General features: G+C 42.5%; 1 protein-coding gene across 1 annotated transcript; it reads right to left on the minus strand.

Annotated features, from left to right (window-relative positions):
• Positions 1-1,903: 1,903 nt before the first annotated feature.
• On the minus strand, positions 1,904-13,172 carry LOC139300199 (voltage-dependent calcium channel gamma-4 subunit-like). The gene is made up of 4 exons (XM_070923213.1): positions 12,950-13,172; positions 4,905-4,988; positions 2,866-3,006; positions 1,904-2,430 (listed from the first exon to the last, which is right to left on the minus strand). The coding sequence occupies exons 1-4, from the start codon at positions 13,170-13,172 to the stop codon at positions 1,904-1,906; spliced, it is 975 nt and encodes a 324-aa protein (XP_070779314.1).
• Positions 13,173-16,823: the final 3,651 nt, after the last annotated feature.

The following is a 16,823-nucleotide window of genomic DNA, read 5'->3' on the forward strand; positions in this document are numbered from 1 at the left end:
CCAGTGTGCTTACCTGAATATAAAAGGGTAAATTGTATGACTAATGCCAGATTGCATCAAGGCATTATTATTGAGACATTGTTCAGTAAAATAATGCTTTGAATCCTCTGTTCATGTCGTTGCACATTCAGTGTTTTTTTTTTCTTTTTTGTATGTTTTATTGTACTTTTATATACAACTTTACAGCTTTACATTACAAACAAACACATTTGGATTTTTTCCCTCCAAACTGTAATATAAAAGTGTAAGCTCTACACTCATGGATGATGGCTTTCTTTTACACAATCTCAGCCTAGTATATGAAGGGCTATCTCTAATGGACTAGCAAACCACACTGAATACAATCAAATACTATTCTGGGGTTGAGTGAGCTCGCCTGCCAAACCAGAACCAACTGAATAGCCCTAACACTGAAACCCCCCCCCCCCCCACCCCAGCTGGTTCTTGGAGAAAGCTCAAGCAAACACTAAATACAGTAATGGCATTTTTTTTCACCAGGTTTGTCTTTATCACTGGTCCACTTCCCAGCACTGCCACAAAGTAGGGAGAGGACCTCAAAGTGTTCAACCTGCCACAACAACACATTGTTTCCTGAGAGAACTAAAAGAAAGAGCAGTGATGGACGTGCAGGACGACAACACACACACACACACACACACACACACACACACACACACACACACACACACACAAGTCTGGTTACTAGAGCCAAATCCTTCAGGGATGCAGTTGCAGACAGCTCCCTCTGCTTCTGTCTGAATCCTGAATCCTCTGTTTGACATGGAAGGGGGGGGTGGCACCAGATGGACTCACAGGCAGTGTGACAGACAGACAAACACTCTCCGCCTGGCTCTGATCCTTATCCATTTAAACACTCTGGATGCTGGGGTTTCTTTCAGAGCAAAAGGAAGTCCTGACCTGTGCCGTTTTCACAGTTCCTGGCACACCCTTTTTGTTAGCTGCTCTTCTTGTGACAGGCACATACACAGTGTCACATCCTTCGGGGAAGGGGGTTGTGATGGAAGGAGGGTGGACTGATATGGAAGTGAATAAAAAGGGGCCATTGTACAGAGGTGTTCCACTGACAAAAAGGGGACATTTTGTTTCACTGACAAATGTCAGAGAAGAATAGGATTAAAAGGAAGAGACAGCGAGGGAGACAAATCTTTCATATTGTTTGGGGGATTGGATGGTCGACTTGTACAATCTCCTAAAATACTAAACATTCATGGTTACAACTCAGCAAGTCAAACACTTGTAAAGACACTGACTCCCAAACCACACTCTCATGGAAAAAAAGATGCATTTAAAAGGCCATACATTATTCTGTAGGACAGAGCTGAGAGATAGAGCCCCTGTTGTCTCTATCAAACCTATGATTAACCTATGAGTATAAGGCAAGACCAAAACTGGTTATGAGGATACAATACAAACTTTGAAGAGAGGTCCAACACTTTATAGCAATTGAACACACAAATGGAACACGTTCGAGTTGAAGTGTTGAGTACATTTCATTTAGCACCTTGTTAAATAATTTACATGTAGAATTCCCTCTCAAGTATACCCACAAAGCTCAGTGACCATTGCACGAACAAGGGTTGTGATCCACTCGCTGCTCATTTAAGCATTTCGACAGTTGAAAGATTAACACTAATTTTGCATCGGCTACAGCACAAACAACGTAACTCTATTCTGCTTTGATGAGATCTAAAATCAGATAAATGATTCAGGTTCTGTTAATTGGCTCTCCTTCTGTCCTCCCTTCTCCTCTTGTCTTTTCAAAAAGGACAGTCTCTCTGAAAACTGCACCTCTAAGATCACGAGCACTTGCGCGCCAACAGATTAGCCCACTGATTTTTCGTCATTTCCTGTTCATCCAACCTCGAGCCCTGCAATGTGCCTCTCACACCGGTGTGGTCCTGCGATTCACGCCGTCCTTTAAATCATTAGGGAAACAGTTATGGACCTGGAGGAACTCAGCCGCCGCCTCATGTTCGGGGCTGTACGTGTTCTCAGTCACACTGTCCCTCGCCAGGGCGTACATGGACAGCTCGTCCAAGGGCCCGCTGGAAGATGGCGCCCCCTTCAGGCCGACCACCGGCGAGTTCTCCCGCGATGCCTCTGAAGAATGAGAGCTGGCATGCGACGTCCGCCGGCGGTAGCGGAAGCTTGGTATCCTCGAGTATGGGGAGGAGGAAGATAGTGAACGGATGAATTCGCGCCGTGCCCTCCAGCGGACTTCCTTGTTTTTCTCGATGTAGATGTTGATGGCGAGGACAGCCACGGTTTCGGCCACAATGAAGGAGAGGGCGCCAAAGTAGAACGACCAGCCGTAGGAGTACGTGTACTTCTTGTCATCGTCACGTTTATCAGCCGGGTCTCCTGCGTTGCTGGATATGTAGACGATGATGCCAATTATGTTGCTCAGACCTGATAAACAAGAAGAAGAAAAAGAAGAAAAAGACGTGATTTGGTGAAATAGGATGAACCAGTGTGAAAGTAGAGAAAGAAAAGTGAAAAGAGCAACAGTAATCAATGATGCATGACTTTACTAGAAACAATGATGAAACCCGTGAACTCCCACTGCGTAAAGTTGTTCATCGACCAATGATTACAGGACTCTCATCACTACCGAGGCCCTTAATAACGTGTCCTCATCACTTGTGTGTGAGGTGTGTGATGAATGGAGATCCTGACCTTCTTCAATGGGGAGTGACGTTCATCTCTATGATTACACCACTGATGAAGTACAATATGTGACCACAGGTGCCACATCAAGCTGCCTTTATTCATTATAAGACCGCAGCCCCTCACATGATTGCTCCTCGCTGGGAGCATGTTTGACATTGTAATCCTCCGGCTCACCTGCAGCTACAAAGAGAATGCCAGCGCTGAGGAGGACGTTGTTCGTCTTGTTGTAGACTCGGCCCACCCCAACACACATCCCACCAAGCATCAACAGGCAGGTACTGAGGATGGGGAACACACTGGAGGCACGAACTATACCTGCAGAGACGGAGGAGGATTATTCTGGGACTCCACTAGAGTAGCTTTGCATTATTCACAGTTCAAAAAAGTCCTTATTTATCTTTTACTGGCCCTTTATGCAGCCCCTCAGTTCACCCTCAGTCTGAAACAAGCCGTTTTAGACAATCTGAACAACCTCAAAAACTTGAAGAGTAGTCCTGAGCAGACCAGTCAAATAACTCAGACAGACTGAATAGGTGGATGAAAGTCCCTGTACTTGGTGGGTGGTGCTATGCCTGGAGCAGATGACCTGCTGGAGGCGTGGCTGGGGGCGGTGACATCACAACCTTACAGAAGTCCTGACGGCTCATTCAAAGGCATAGTTTCTCTGTGGACTGAGCGTTTTGATACTTTCACAGTATTTATACAGCACCTAGACCTGCTTCATAATCAAACAAGACATGGAGATCTCACTTTCTACAACATGGGACCTTTAAGTCACCGTAAATGGTTTTAACACAATTCATTAATCAATATTTGATTGGACAATAAATAGGCCAGTTAAGGTGAATACAAATGAATAAATCAAATTATAAAGCAATTTATAGATACCAAAATACATAAAATATATCAGTAACTGAATTGTGGAATTTGTAAATTCATTTAACAACACTGTTTTTTAACAGAAAAATGGACTCTTTTAAATAATTTGAATTTCCATTACCCCGGTGAGCCCTCGTCTATCCAGTCCCACCTCTTCTCCCATCCATTTTTGAGAACTCCATTATCTTTTATGCTTTGGGCCTTGTTGTGACAAAGCTTTAATCAGCTGTGGGATGTAACAAGAGCTCTCACTGACTATCACCTCCCCAGAAATGAATCACTGTGCCATTTTACAAGTGTCCAAGGATGGATGAGCTTATTCAACTGTAAAGTTGAATAAGCCCTCCTGGCTAATGGACTGAGTTTGGACTTTGTCCAAAGTCTGATACGTCTTCTTTGTTCTCTGCATATTAGGCAGATACTGAATTGGCTGTGCCTTAAATGAAGGTCCTTTGCTGATTGAATATCCCCATTTCATATCAAACTAATCTCAATCTATGTATAAGCCTTGTCATTTTCATTTTAACCACTTTTCATAGAAAAATACCTTGAATGAAGGAGCAGATCAGTTTAAACTGATTTTATCAAGGATTTTATGTCCCCACAGCCAGGTCAGAGTAAAGTTCCTCTTGTGGTGAGCACAGCTCACATTATGCTTCATGTGATAGATAACAAAGACAAATTAGGAGAAATGCAAATAAGCTGTTGATCCTGCACCAGCATCACTCAAAGTAATTAAGAACTAAAAAACAAAAACAGTTTCACGCCTTTTAAAAAGAATGTTTACAATTTTTAATAAGAAAATAATAATCAGCCTCTTCTATGTTTGAGCACCATGTCTGAAACCACAGTGTCCAGCTGCCTTTTGTGGGGTTGGAGCTAATTCATTAACAAGTAAAAAACATTTCATTCAAGTGTGAGAGTCAATGAAACCCCTTGAACATTGTGTGAATACAATTGAATCAATTAAGGCTTTTCAGACAAAACGGATGCAGCACCTTGCAGCAGTCGGGTTTGGCCCAGCTACCTTTAACTGTCCCTTTATATAAAAAGTCATTAATTGCTTTGAAATAATTATCAAGAAAGGTCTGACGTCCAAACAGACCAAAATAAACAGATGAAAAATGTCATGCATGCTGTCACATTTCTCTGCTCACTTCACGCCTTTGTTCTGCATTTTTTAAGCCTCTGTATAAAAAAAATTGCCTGTTTGGAGACTGCTCTCAGAACCACATAATCAGATGTTGAAGGTCAGTGGACTTTCTGCACGCTCTTAAAAATAAAAGACAGCTTTAACAATGGCAGACAAAAGAGGACGAGTGGGGAGCCCTTACGCAGCAGGTATTCAGAGCTGTCTGTGTCGTAGTCATTGTCGTCAGGGAAATGGTTGATCCTGTAACAGCTGCCTTGATTGATGCCTGCAGGACAAAGACAACCAGAGAGAGTCTCCATATTAATGATCAAGGTGCTTTAACAGTCTGATGCATGTGATGTTTAGGAGATGAGGACTGTTAAACCAACAAACAGGATCAAGAATCAATAAATGAAAAGCCTTTTGAGGCAAACTGAAGTTAAACTGGATTTATTTGATGTGAATTCACAGTTGCTCCCTACACAGTGACCTGCTTTTTGTTAAACTGTGTCCACTGGAGTAAGACGCTCCTGTGCTCCTGTCCTATGTTGGAGGAAGGAAAAGCAACATGGGGAGGGGTACTGTGTGCTTCGTGGATCAGTGCATGTGCTATCCGGAGGTGGGATTAAGATTGCATTGGCCGGAGGGATTGGATGGGTTGGTGGCGCATGTCCAAATCCAGCTCAGGTGAATGGGCTGAGTGCTGGGAGGAACAAGAAGCCTATTTGAACAACAAAAGACGGTGTGCTGGAAGCTTTTAATGCTGAGCTGAGTTACAACAGGAGAATGGAGGGGAGAGAGAAAGAGAGAGAGGTTAAAGCTGAGAGAAGCCTGTAGCTGTAATTGAACTGGAGTATAAACAGCACCTTGTCTAGAGAGGGGGGTTGGGGGTGGGGTTAATGGATGTGCTCAGTGCAGTGGTGGTAATGCTGGGAGCTCTTTGGCTATTCATTCACCATTTGGGCTGTGAATACCCTCAACAATTTTGTTATTCTGCAAACACCCATGGAATTGAAGGTGGGCTGGGCAGGGGCGTCATTATTTTGAACATGTTTTCACATGAGCATATCTATGTTTTTGTGCGCATGTATGTGTGTGTTCAGGTGCATATCTTTGCATTTGTCTGCATCCCAGGAAAGCAACTGACCATTCACTGAGCTCACTTAGTTACTACACCTGTCAAGCATTCAGTTCCCACCCAACACTGCAGTTTACAATGATAACGGTGGCACATTTACCAGTTAAAATCTTAGTAATACTTGAAGCAATGAGTCTTTGATTTTATATAAAGGTGGACAAAAGCAGGCTTCTCATTTCAAGCCGATGGCAGAGTTATCATCTGCAGCTAGCCTGCTAATTAAGCTAATGTTAGCTCCGAGAGTTGGTTTAAAATGGCGTCTCCCTGCAGACTCTGAATGCTGAATGTTGAATGTGCCAGACATGTAAATGAAAGAACAACATTGCTCTTGTGTTGCTGTGTAGATGTTGTTATTCATAGCATTATAAGTATGAGAAGAAAAATATGTAAGATCAGACTCTTTTCTTATTCTTACATAACCCTGTTGTTGGCTGCATAGCTTACTTGTTCATTTCACACAGTTTAACACAAGATGTGAACGGGCCATTTGTTCTACAACCCCTCTAAGCAGCTAGTTAATAATGTGCTCCATGGCCTTGGAAGAAAGGCTTGGTTTCTACTACGGTACTGAGCTAGTTAGCCAGACATAATAACACATGCAGCTTACATTAGAGCAGATAAACACACATTTTAATCAATTTCTTACACTTTTGCGCTTGTGTCTTTTTTAATTCTTTAAATTCCAAGTATCTCTCAAGCACACTGAGAGATGCACACACTGCCTTGGCATGTGAAGAAATCCAAAGCATGACAGACCTGCAGGGCCTAGTTACAGTATGGTTGCTATGCTATGATTGGGCAATCACTGTTTGGGGGGAGGGATTAAGCTTTGCCTGTAAGTATTAAAGACTTTTACTCTTCCCACATCAAAAAATACAAAGTTCCCTTTTCATGTCTAAAGGCCTAACAGGCAGCAGGGATTAGAGCTGACCTACCACGGTATAAAACTCAACCTTTCCATTACCTGACTATGCCGAAGACAGACGGACACCTGTCAACTCCATTTCCCAGGTGCCTTAAGGGTCAGCAACCATCATTGTCTGTGCCACAGCTTTGAAGGGCTTGCTTCCATTAACTAGGTCTGCTGCTTAATAAGGGACATCAAATTAATTAGCGTCAAATCAGTCTGTGGAAATGGAGCACAAGTTTCTGTGTCTAGTCACTGATGGAGAAAAAAAAAGGCTACGGGGTATTTTAAGCAGCGATATGAGACTTTGTGCCGTGTGAAAAAACACACATCTGGCTCTTGTGGTTAGATTGAGAACTGTGAAGATAACAAAAATACAGACACCTTTGCTGTGCTGTTAATTACTGTGTAAACACTAAAGTGTGTGTGTGTGTGTGTGTGTTTTCTACTAAACTGAAATGTCAAACCGCTTGCACATTTTTTTAAAAACTGCACACAAAAACACACCTTTCACTGTGAACCCAGAATGCTACTATTCATTTTGACGTGTACACAATATTCTCTATCCTCCAGACCCCAGCTACTCCAGCCAGTCTGACGCCTCTGTCTGTCTCTTAGTGTGTGTGTGTGTGTGTGTGTGTGTGTGTGTGTGTGTGTGTGTGATGGAGAATGGAGGAAATAAAAGACAATATTGCAACTGATTGGGAATCTCATTATAAGCGGAGGCCTCGAGGCTTGTGATTTATGAGTGACAGTTATCAGCTCGATGTCTACGTTTATTTTGTGTGTGTGTGTGTGTGTGTGTGTGTGTCTGTGTGTGTGTGTGTGTGTGTGTGTGTGTGTGTGTGTGTCTGTGTGTGTGTCTGTGTGTGTGTGTGTGTCTGTGTGTGTGTGCTGGCTGTCAGATCATGAAATGAAATAAAGTCTGAATACTGACGAGCTGGGAGGGAAGGGGGGAGGGAGGAGGCAGAGATTAAACAAGGGAAGAAGGTAGAAGGAAATGAGACAACAAAAGCAGGAGAGAAATCAGGAGAGGCAGAGAGAGCGTTAAAGGTCAGAGGACAGTTGTGAAACGTAAAAGCTGCGAAACTGAATGGACAAGCAGAGACAAAGGTTTGGCCAGACAGACAAACAGCTGGCCACACGTGTCTAAAGTGGTGACAAATGAAAAAATGCTCATCGATAAATTTGGGGGATGCTACAGGAAAATTGTGTTGCGACAAATTGACAATTAATCTTCCACAGTCAACACATTACATGGGATACAATGGCTTCCCTGGGCCTGACTGGAGTTGCAAAGCCCCATGCTGAGCGTCTCCTCCTCCTCTCCATGGCAACCTCTGTTAGCCTTTAATAAGCTCATTTACATAAACAATCTCCAAGGATGCTTCTGACGTCTTCATTGTATTCTGATACCCACCAAATAAGAGACGGCACTTCCCCTTCACAGATCTGTCACCACTGTACGTGACTGCCAACACAAATGGACACGTAAGCACACACACATACACACACACACACATGTACATACAAACACATACACTTAGTATTTGGGCAGCTGGCACAGCTGTGGTGCCACAGACAACAGGATGATGCACATCGTCATTATTTTGAATTAACGATGCTCAGCCAATAAGGGAGCGGCCTCAGTGGAATACACCAATAGCGTTGTCTCATTGAGTCCAGCACTTCCTCAGTCTGGTGTGTGGTACATTAAATTCTCCCCATTTCCTCATTTTCACACTTCAATATCTCTGCAAATAAATTGATGAGTAAACCGATCAAAAGTGAGTTTAATATTTGGTTTCACTAGAACTGTGCAGCCTCCGGTGGGTGACACGCTTCCAGTAATGCTACACATAACAGATCAGCAAAACGGAGGAGCAGCATCCTGTTCTGCTTTGCTTTTCTTCTTATCCTCGTTGCGTTCAGATCTGCGACGGAGAGTGTGAACACTGACGAGGGAGAGCGCTCCGTGGTGTACAGCAGGTGGGGTGATTAGGCTTTATGAAGCTGTAAACAGATAGAGCACTGTTACTGGGGGCTGGATATCAAACGCAGACATGCACGCACAACTCACACAGACTTAGCGACACATATATTTATTACTTTGGAAGCAGGGAACGTCCGGACAGAATATAAAGGCATCTGGGTAATCAAACAAACCGCTCCAATTTTGTCTTTTCAGTCCAAGTGGGGATGAAAGAAAAAGCAATTTGGCGAAGACATCAGTGATTTGGTGTTGATATGACTGACAGTTGGTTAATTAAATTGTCACCAGGCAGCAATTTATTCAAACACAGCTCTGCTTGGGGTAGACTGTGCGTGTGTTTCCAAGTTGTTGGAAGAAAACTGAAATCTCTCGCCCCATGTAGTCTGTCACTTACTTATAAAAAGATACATATATATATATATATATAATGGATTCTCAACACAATGCTTAAGATTTTTTTGTTTGAGCAAAGACAAAAGATCTATTGCATTGCAGCCCATTGGTTCTCTCTTACATGTCTTATATTGTATATTTCCTATGTGATGGAAACCTAAAACAATGGGGACACTTAAGAAGACGTGTATAAATGTAGATTATTGCTTCTTATTTCCAGTCTCATTCTTTTACTTTCAAGTTTTGTTTGTGTGTATTCCATCCCAATCACATGTAAATGTAAATAAATGAATAAAAAGGGATTCACATTGGTATTGGTATTCTCCTTCTCCAGTTTATCAGTAGTAATCCAGGTGTTCATCCCAAACAACGCTACCTTTTTGAAACTTTTTTACCAGCTGTGGAGCCAGTATAGTCCCAAGATATTAAAGTAATTCATCTTAAAGCAGAAAATTGGGTTGCATTGAGGAGGAACTTAACGACAGAAGAGCTTCTTCTTCTGGACAATTAGGAGTTGAATGAAAAGTTTAACAATTTGGGAAATACACTTATTGGCTTTCTTGCCGAGAGATGAGAAGATTGATACCACTCTCACGTCTGCATGGTAAATATGAAGCTACCACCAGCAGCCAGGTAGCTTATCTTAGCACAAAGACTGGAAATAAGGCGAAACAGCTAGCCTGGCTCTGTCCAAAGGTTAGAAAATCCATCTACCAGCACCTGTAAATCTGGTTTGTAAAAACGGCAATTCACCATGGTATATGGGGTTATGTGTTACCTTTGGACAGAGAGAGGATAGCTGTTTTGTCTCCAGTCTTTGTGCTAAGCTAAGTAAGCATGCTGCTGGCAGTCGCTTCATATTTAGCGAGAGTGGCATGAATCTTCTCATTTATTTCCCAAAATGTTGAGGTTTTTCTTTGAGGTTACCTATTTGCAAATAGCTATCAACATAACTTGACACAAAGGAAGTTTATTTAAGAAGAGAAGAGAAGAGAAATGCATCCAAAATTAAAAGAGGCTGGGGGTTTGTGGGTATGAAGGGTGCGACAGAGGGTTCATTAAAGAAAAGTAGAATAACAGAAGAGATAGAAATGAGGCAGATGAAAGAATGATGAGAATGGAGAGGAGAGAGAGTGAAGAGTGGGCATCAAGCGGAGCAGAGGAGGATGGAGTGACTGAGGTGGAAGTTGGGGTCTGCTGGCTAATTAGTGCCCCCGCATGGCTTCTCGGTTGTCGCGCTTTAATTACAGACTTGTGGAGCATGGTGGGAATGACAAAGTGACCCCCACAAACACACACACTTCCACTGTCCCCCAAGAAAAAACAGCTGCTTCGCCTCTCAAGCCAACCCACCTCCAGCTGGGATGTTTACTGTAAATATGTGCTAATTGGATTAGTCATTAGGTTATTCCTCTTTGTTTGTTTCACGGCCTTTTGAAGCACTCCCGATTCTGATGAAAATTATGGGAAAAACACAGGAGGGGGAAAAAAATCAAAACAGCTGTTGAGAAATGCAAATGACTCCATAAAGGAGGGCGTTGCTGACCTCACTGTTATTCGATATATTCCTGCCTGCTACTCAAATGTCATGCCAGCCTGCTGAAGAAGCTCGTTTGAACACATTCGCTATCGGGCTCTGATGAGAGACAAGCTGCTATGTGTGTTACAGAAATGTGTTGTCGCTGAGAGAAAGACATGTTGTCGCTGCAATCTGTTCAGCCAAACGCGGTGATGTTTCCCCCAGTAGCTGTGATACACACAGAGCCGTCCCTGTCAATAACCCAGTGTGTTTGTCATTATGACCGGAGGGGTGTGTGTGTGTGTGTGTGTGTGTGTGTGTATGTGAGTGTGTGTGAGTCTTCCTTCCTTGTCTTCTCCTCTATACTTATGAGTCTCCATGACAACAGAGCCACCGTCCAGCATCTCGTAGTTTTAAGCAGAGGCACAGAAGTGAAACTATTAGCACTGGGAGAGAGCGATATGATAGGCTGGCCTTTGTTTGTCCAAATTACATTTTTAAAAGGAAGTCTCGCTGCACAGAGCCAATCTTTGTCCCCCAGCCTCATCAACATCAATTCAGTCTCTACTGTCATTCTTCACATGTGAGAACATGTTCACAGCTGAATCTCTCCTCATATGTGGGCTCTGATGACATTAAGTGTTGAAGGTTTGAATGAAAGCAAGATAACCAACCTGCAGAATGAACTGCAAATACCGTGAAGCACCGGATCGAGCACCAAAACAGATTTCATGAAGGCAACAAAAGTATCAACTGTCCAGACAAATGTTTTGTTTTGTTTTCGTTTTTGGGGGAAAGAAACAAAATAGATATAGATGCCTTTTGATAAATAGGCGAACATTTTAGCATTCATAAAAAGTCTTTATGTATCCACACAAAAGACAATACACTCAAAAGAAAATGCATAAAACAAACAAACATTAGAATTTTAGGAGGTGACAAAAGTTTCTGATCATGTTTCCTTCTCACAACACAACTATGTATTTTTGTGTCTGCAATAATCTCTCCAGAAATGACTACAAGGCTTTGTGTCACATTTCATAGCAGCTCCGCTGTGTCTGCTGCTGGAACACAGTGTGCTGCGTTCAGGGTGGACACCTCCTGTGTCTACATTTATCTGTGTCTCTGAAGGGCCGGCCTGTATCTTTTTTAATTCTACAGTTTACTAAAGTTAAAATAATGTTTTGAGATAGAGTTTCAAATTAAAGGACCTCATAAAATGTCTCTACACAGACTGGCATGTACATTCTATATTTACACAAAGCTAAATATGTTTGGGATTGTATTGTATATATGTGATGCCAGCAGTGCATTTGAAGATACATTTAGTGTATTGTAAACATATTCAGAAGTAAGATATGCGAGTTTTATTTCTTTGCTTTCCTGTAGCAGGACATTTATTTGCAAATCTCTTTCTATCTCTGCGTCATGACAGACGTCTGTGACATGAACAGATCCATCTAATCACATCGACTCATTCATTGATGGCTGAGGCGAGAAGTCAAGGGGTGGCCTGAAGGAGGATTGGTCAATGAGTAAGTGTCTGTGTGCCTCTGAAGTAAGACGTCACAGCCAGCGCACCTCCTTTTCATGCATCAAATGATTCAAAAACACTTTCCAAACGCATGAAAAGATCATGTTTACCTCATGTCCGACAACAAAAACTAGTTCGTTTCTATTTTGCTTGGACATGACGTGAACTCGGAGTCATCTATTTTTAAATCACCTGGCATGTTTCCATAGCAATTCAGGGATGTTGCCAAGCAACAGCATCGGATACAATGAAGACATGAATGAAAGTAGACTAATAGCGCGCACATTTCCTGGCTTACAAGTGAATGGGCTCAGACGCGCCGGCTTGGCATCGCATTCTCTCGCAGACTATAACACAGCCGTATTTCCTGTGTGGGCCCAGGTTTGAACAATGTAACAGTTGGCAGACAGCTCGAGAGGAGCGCTTAGCGGGACACCGGCCGCTTGTTCATCAGCTCCTTCAGCCGATCAGCAGTGTTAAACCCGCAGGTGTGCATATCGACGCGTCTGACCTATAACCTCTGGAAGTTGTTCCAGCGTTATGGTCCTATTCTTGTTGTGTCCACATCTCTTGATTGAGACATTTGGCGTGCGTAAAGGGAGTGCGTCCTTTAGTGCGCTCAGGTGTCTGTGCGCACTAAGGAACAAAAGACTCATCCTCGGAAAAAAAGAGAATACAAACTATTTGTTGTAAGAAAGGAACCGCGCAGTCTCTGTTACAGTAAATTGCCACGCAGAGCCCCGCATATTTTAAGCAGGCTTACCTTCAATACAGCAGATCCTCCATAGCCCGGAGTGGGTGAGGTCGCCTTTCTTGGTTTTGGGCTGCGATTGTGTCTCGTCTGTGGTGGCATTGGTGGTGTTGCAGATGTACGCCCGCGAATAGAGCCAGTAGTCCGTGCCGATGGCGATGGTCATCAGGCTGAAGGCAGCGAAAGCCCCCACGGTGGCCAGCAGCGTTTGAACCCCGCGGTCACACCAAGCCATGGCGCTTCATACTAGTCCACACTCTCAGCGATCCAGCATGCACTCACCGGCGCGCGTCAGGGCGCTGATCCTTTGGTCATACTCTCCCTGCTCCTCTGCTAGAAGAGTAGCCCAGAGAAAGAGGAAGAAGAAGTGGGAGCAGAGTCTGAAACGTTCACCTGATGCTCAAAACCAACTGGTGGCTGCTGTGAATATGAGAGGACACCAGTTGTGCCCACTCCAGAGCGCAGGACAGCACGACATCGTGTCGCAAATCAGAACACTTCAAACCTCCTCACCACTTCATTCTTCTGTTTCCCACCCTTTATCTCTGTTCCTACACAGACTGCGCCTCGGTTAAAACCCCTTGCCAAAGAGGACTACGTCAACGGCTCTTAAGTGAGACCCCACCCTCACCAAATCTAACCAATGGAGGAGATGTGCTGTTGAATAAAGACAGAAAAAACTCTCTATGACATTACAATTTTCAATTGGGTCACTAATGCGTTTAAAACATGTGGAATCTTTGAAGGGGGGATGAATTAACCAAACAACCTGTCTCTCATCTGAGACACTTGGACTCTCTCCACTGAATTCAGAAGCTATGAATATTACCAAACTCACAGTCAGCTGTCACACGGGTGGAGCTGGGGGTGGGGGAGAGAAATAATGAGAGGCTTTGACACAGCGGTTCTTCTCAGTGGTGCACTACCGCCAAACAAACAATCCCTCGCGGAACAGAGCATTAAAAAAGCAATTAGGTGCTTGGTGAGTGCTTGTTACCACCACTGTGACTATCTCAGGTTCATCGGATTTCCCAAGAGTGTAGATAGATAGATAGATAGATACGGACACTTGTTGCTCAGCAGTTCCAAGTAACACTTTTATCACTTTAACTTTCTCTAAGTAAAGAAAGGAGATTCATAAAATAATGTGGCATTTACATTTTGACACACAGTTATCGAGACATAAATAAAAATAACTTACAAAATCTCCATCTCTCAGTCACACTCACACAGACTCTTCCCTCCCTCTGATTCTGACTTTGATCATGCAGCTAACAAATTGGTTTATTAAACTTGCAAAAAAAAAAATAAAAAAAAATAAACCCCGCCATTCATGCCCATGTGAACACCAGATTAAATGCATGCTTAATGCATCTCTGAGCCAGATGGAAAGTTGTCAAACAAGCAGGGATGGCTTCTACTGGCAAGGCGCCTCCTGGCCTGATAAAAAAGAAACACAACTCTTGATGGTACCACCAGCCTGGTTTCTGTAGGAATCAGCATGCTGGCTAATTTCACCCTGCAGCTCATCTTAGAATAAGAATTGTGTTTGTCAATTTAGTGTGAATGTGTCACATTTATATAAACAACTGCAAAATAACAACTCACAGATAAAAAGCTTTCACTATTCCTAAGCTACGAGTATAAATGTCCTCAGGATAGTGCAACACTTAATTGAAAAGTAATGGCCACAGGTGTTTTTTGGATATATGCCGTAATGCTACACCAATACAATGTTATTTTATTCTGGTGAATGCTGTTACATATACTAGTCTTGCTGCTATTAATCATATCACTGCCACTTTACTCTGTAATCTTGTCTTAAATCGCTCTTGTGTTCTTTGTATTCTTATCTTAGTTTTTACCTCTTATTATTTCTTCTTTTTACTTCTCTATGTATCTGTACTTACTCTGTCTTTGTGCTGCCGAAACGAATTTCCCCTCTGGAGATGAAGGCTTGTTTTATCTTATCTAATCTTATATAGACTCATGCAAAGTAGTCTGAGCAGGAATAAAGAGAGGTATGAGGTTACCCTCTTCACTGTTTCTACTCTGAGGCTACTATCTCTCAGTGGATCTGCCTCTCTTGCTTTGATTCCTATGAGCCAAGTTCCTGCATGCTGCCAGATGAATGAATGAACACCACTATGATGTCACTTTTAATCTGTAAAGTATTTCAAATATTTAAAGATCCCCTCCATTTGAAGATGTATGAAAATACTACTCCTTGTCCCTATCTAATCTAAATACAAAACATTTATCAGAAGGAACAAAAGACATCAAAAGTTTAGAGACACAAGATGCATCCTACGTCTCTGTAAAGTCTACTCTCAGTGTATGTGCACTGGAAGCTTCAAGTTTTCACATCACACTTAAATTACATGCTGGACCACGATTGGCTGCACCATTGATGTCACAAAACCATGCTCGTATGCACACGTGATTTAAGGTGAGCTCAGAGAAACGTTCCCCCTCCAGCAGATGAATGTGAAAACAGCCTTCTAGTGTCAAACTCATACATCATCCTGCACAGTGAAGCTCAAACACCCAAGTAAAGTGACGATCAGAAAAACACAGTGGAGGTGCAGTGTCGGTGAAAGAATCAGCCCGTAGAAACAGCTAAAAAATATATGTTTAAGACCAATTGGAATATACACCTGTGATCATTAATTAAAGCCATGGTAATTCTGTCTTTCTTTGTTTCTATCTTAATCTACTTTTATTTGTGTGGTTATTTTCTGTAATTGCTGCTCTGATGGTCATTTGATGTTCTCCAGTGATGGAATGTGGAAAATACTGTACCTGAGTACAATTTTGAGGTACTTGTAAGTATTTCCATCTCATTCTACTTTATACTTCTACTCTACTCCAGTTTGGAAGCCAACATGGTACTTTTTATTCCACTGCATTTATTTGACAGCATACAGATTCAGATTATTGATCCAAAATATAAATCAACTAATAAACGGTGGATTAAGTTATCCAGCAGTTTATAAAGTAGTTCAAATTACCTGATCTTTACAAATTAAAGCATGACTAATTATAATCTAGTGACATTATACATAATGAGTACTTTTACTTTTGCTACTTCAAGTATATTTTGATGCTATTACTTTTATATTTTTACTAAAGTAAGATTTTGAATGCAGGACTTCTACTTGCAACAAAGTATTTTTACACTGTTTTTTACTTAAATAAAACATCAGAGTATTTCTCTGTATTAAGTTGTAACTGACTGGATGGGTCTGATATTTTGTATCAACGTTGTGACATTTTCACTTCCGCAGCCCTGATGGTGGCGCCAACTCGCTGCAACACTGGAGGAAAAGGAAATGCTGGTAAAAGTACCGTGAATGTGAGTAAAACTCCCAGGGAGAGGCCCGTGACGTTCCGGTCTGTGCGCCCGTGTGTGTACGACGCATGCGCAGTGCTCCACTGTACCTTTTCTGATGGGTTTTGCTGGCTGTCAATGCACATGTGCAAAAGTAAACAGTGACGACGGCGTCCGCTCCTTGTTCGTGTCCTGGGCAACATCTGAACAAAGGCCTGCCCCTTTTCATGAGGATTTCTCTACCACCGTCGTTACTTTACGTGTAATCGCGATTACTAAATCGGATTACGATACTTTTATTATATTTCAAGACGTCAATAACAGTAGAGATTGCGTCCGAAATGGATGTGGATCAACATGAAACCTGCGGGGAGACTAAATCGGCCATGCATACTTGGCGTTATCGCCACCATTTCACGTACAAGGCAGATCAAGGAAAAAATATCATCGTCCAGTGTAATCTATGTCTGCCGAGGGTTAATCTGCTGTCCACGTCGAAAACCTCCACATCAAACCTAAAGAAGCATTTAGATGTAAGTTACAGAAAGTCATTTC

Source organism: Enoplosus armatus, chromosome 17 (assembly GCF_043641665.1).
Source record: "Enoplosus armatus isolate fEnoArm2 chromosome 17, fEnoArm2.hap1, whole genome shotgun sequence".
Lineage (NCBI taxonomy): Eukaryota > Metazoa > Chordata > Actinopteri > Centrarchiformes > Enoplosidae > Enoplosus > Enoplosus armatus.

What these genes read in the sequence shown, in the direction of transcription:
- LOC139300199 (XM_070923213.1), bottom strand. Translation starts at nt 13,172, where the DNA reads ATGGCTTGGTGTGACCGCGGGGTTCAAACGCTGCTGGCCACCGTGGGG. An exon ending in GAGGATCTGCTGTATTGAAG is followed by an intron (nt 4,989 to 12,949) that starts GTAAGCCTGCTT and finishes TTTGTCCTGCAG; the next exon opens with GCATCAATCAAGGCAGCTGT. An exon ending in CATTCTCTTTGTAGCTGCAG is followed by an intron (nt 2,431 to 2,865) that starts GTGAGCCGGAGG and finishes CTTGTTTATCAG; the next exon opens with GTCTGAGCAACATAATTGGC.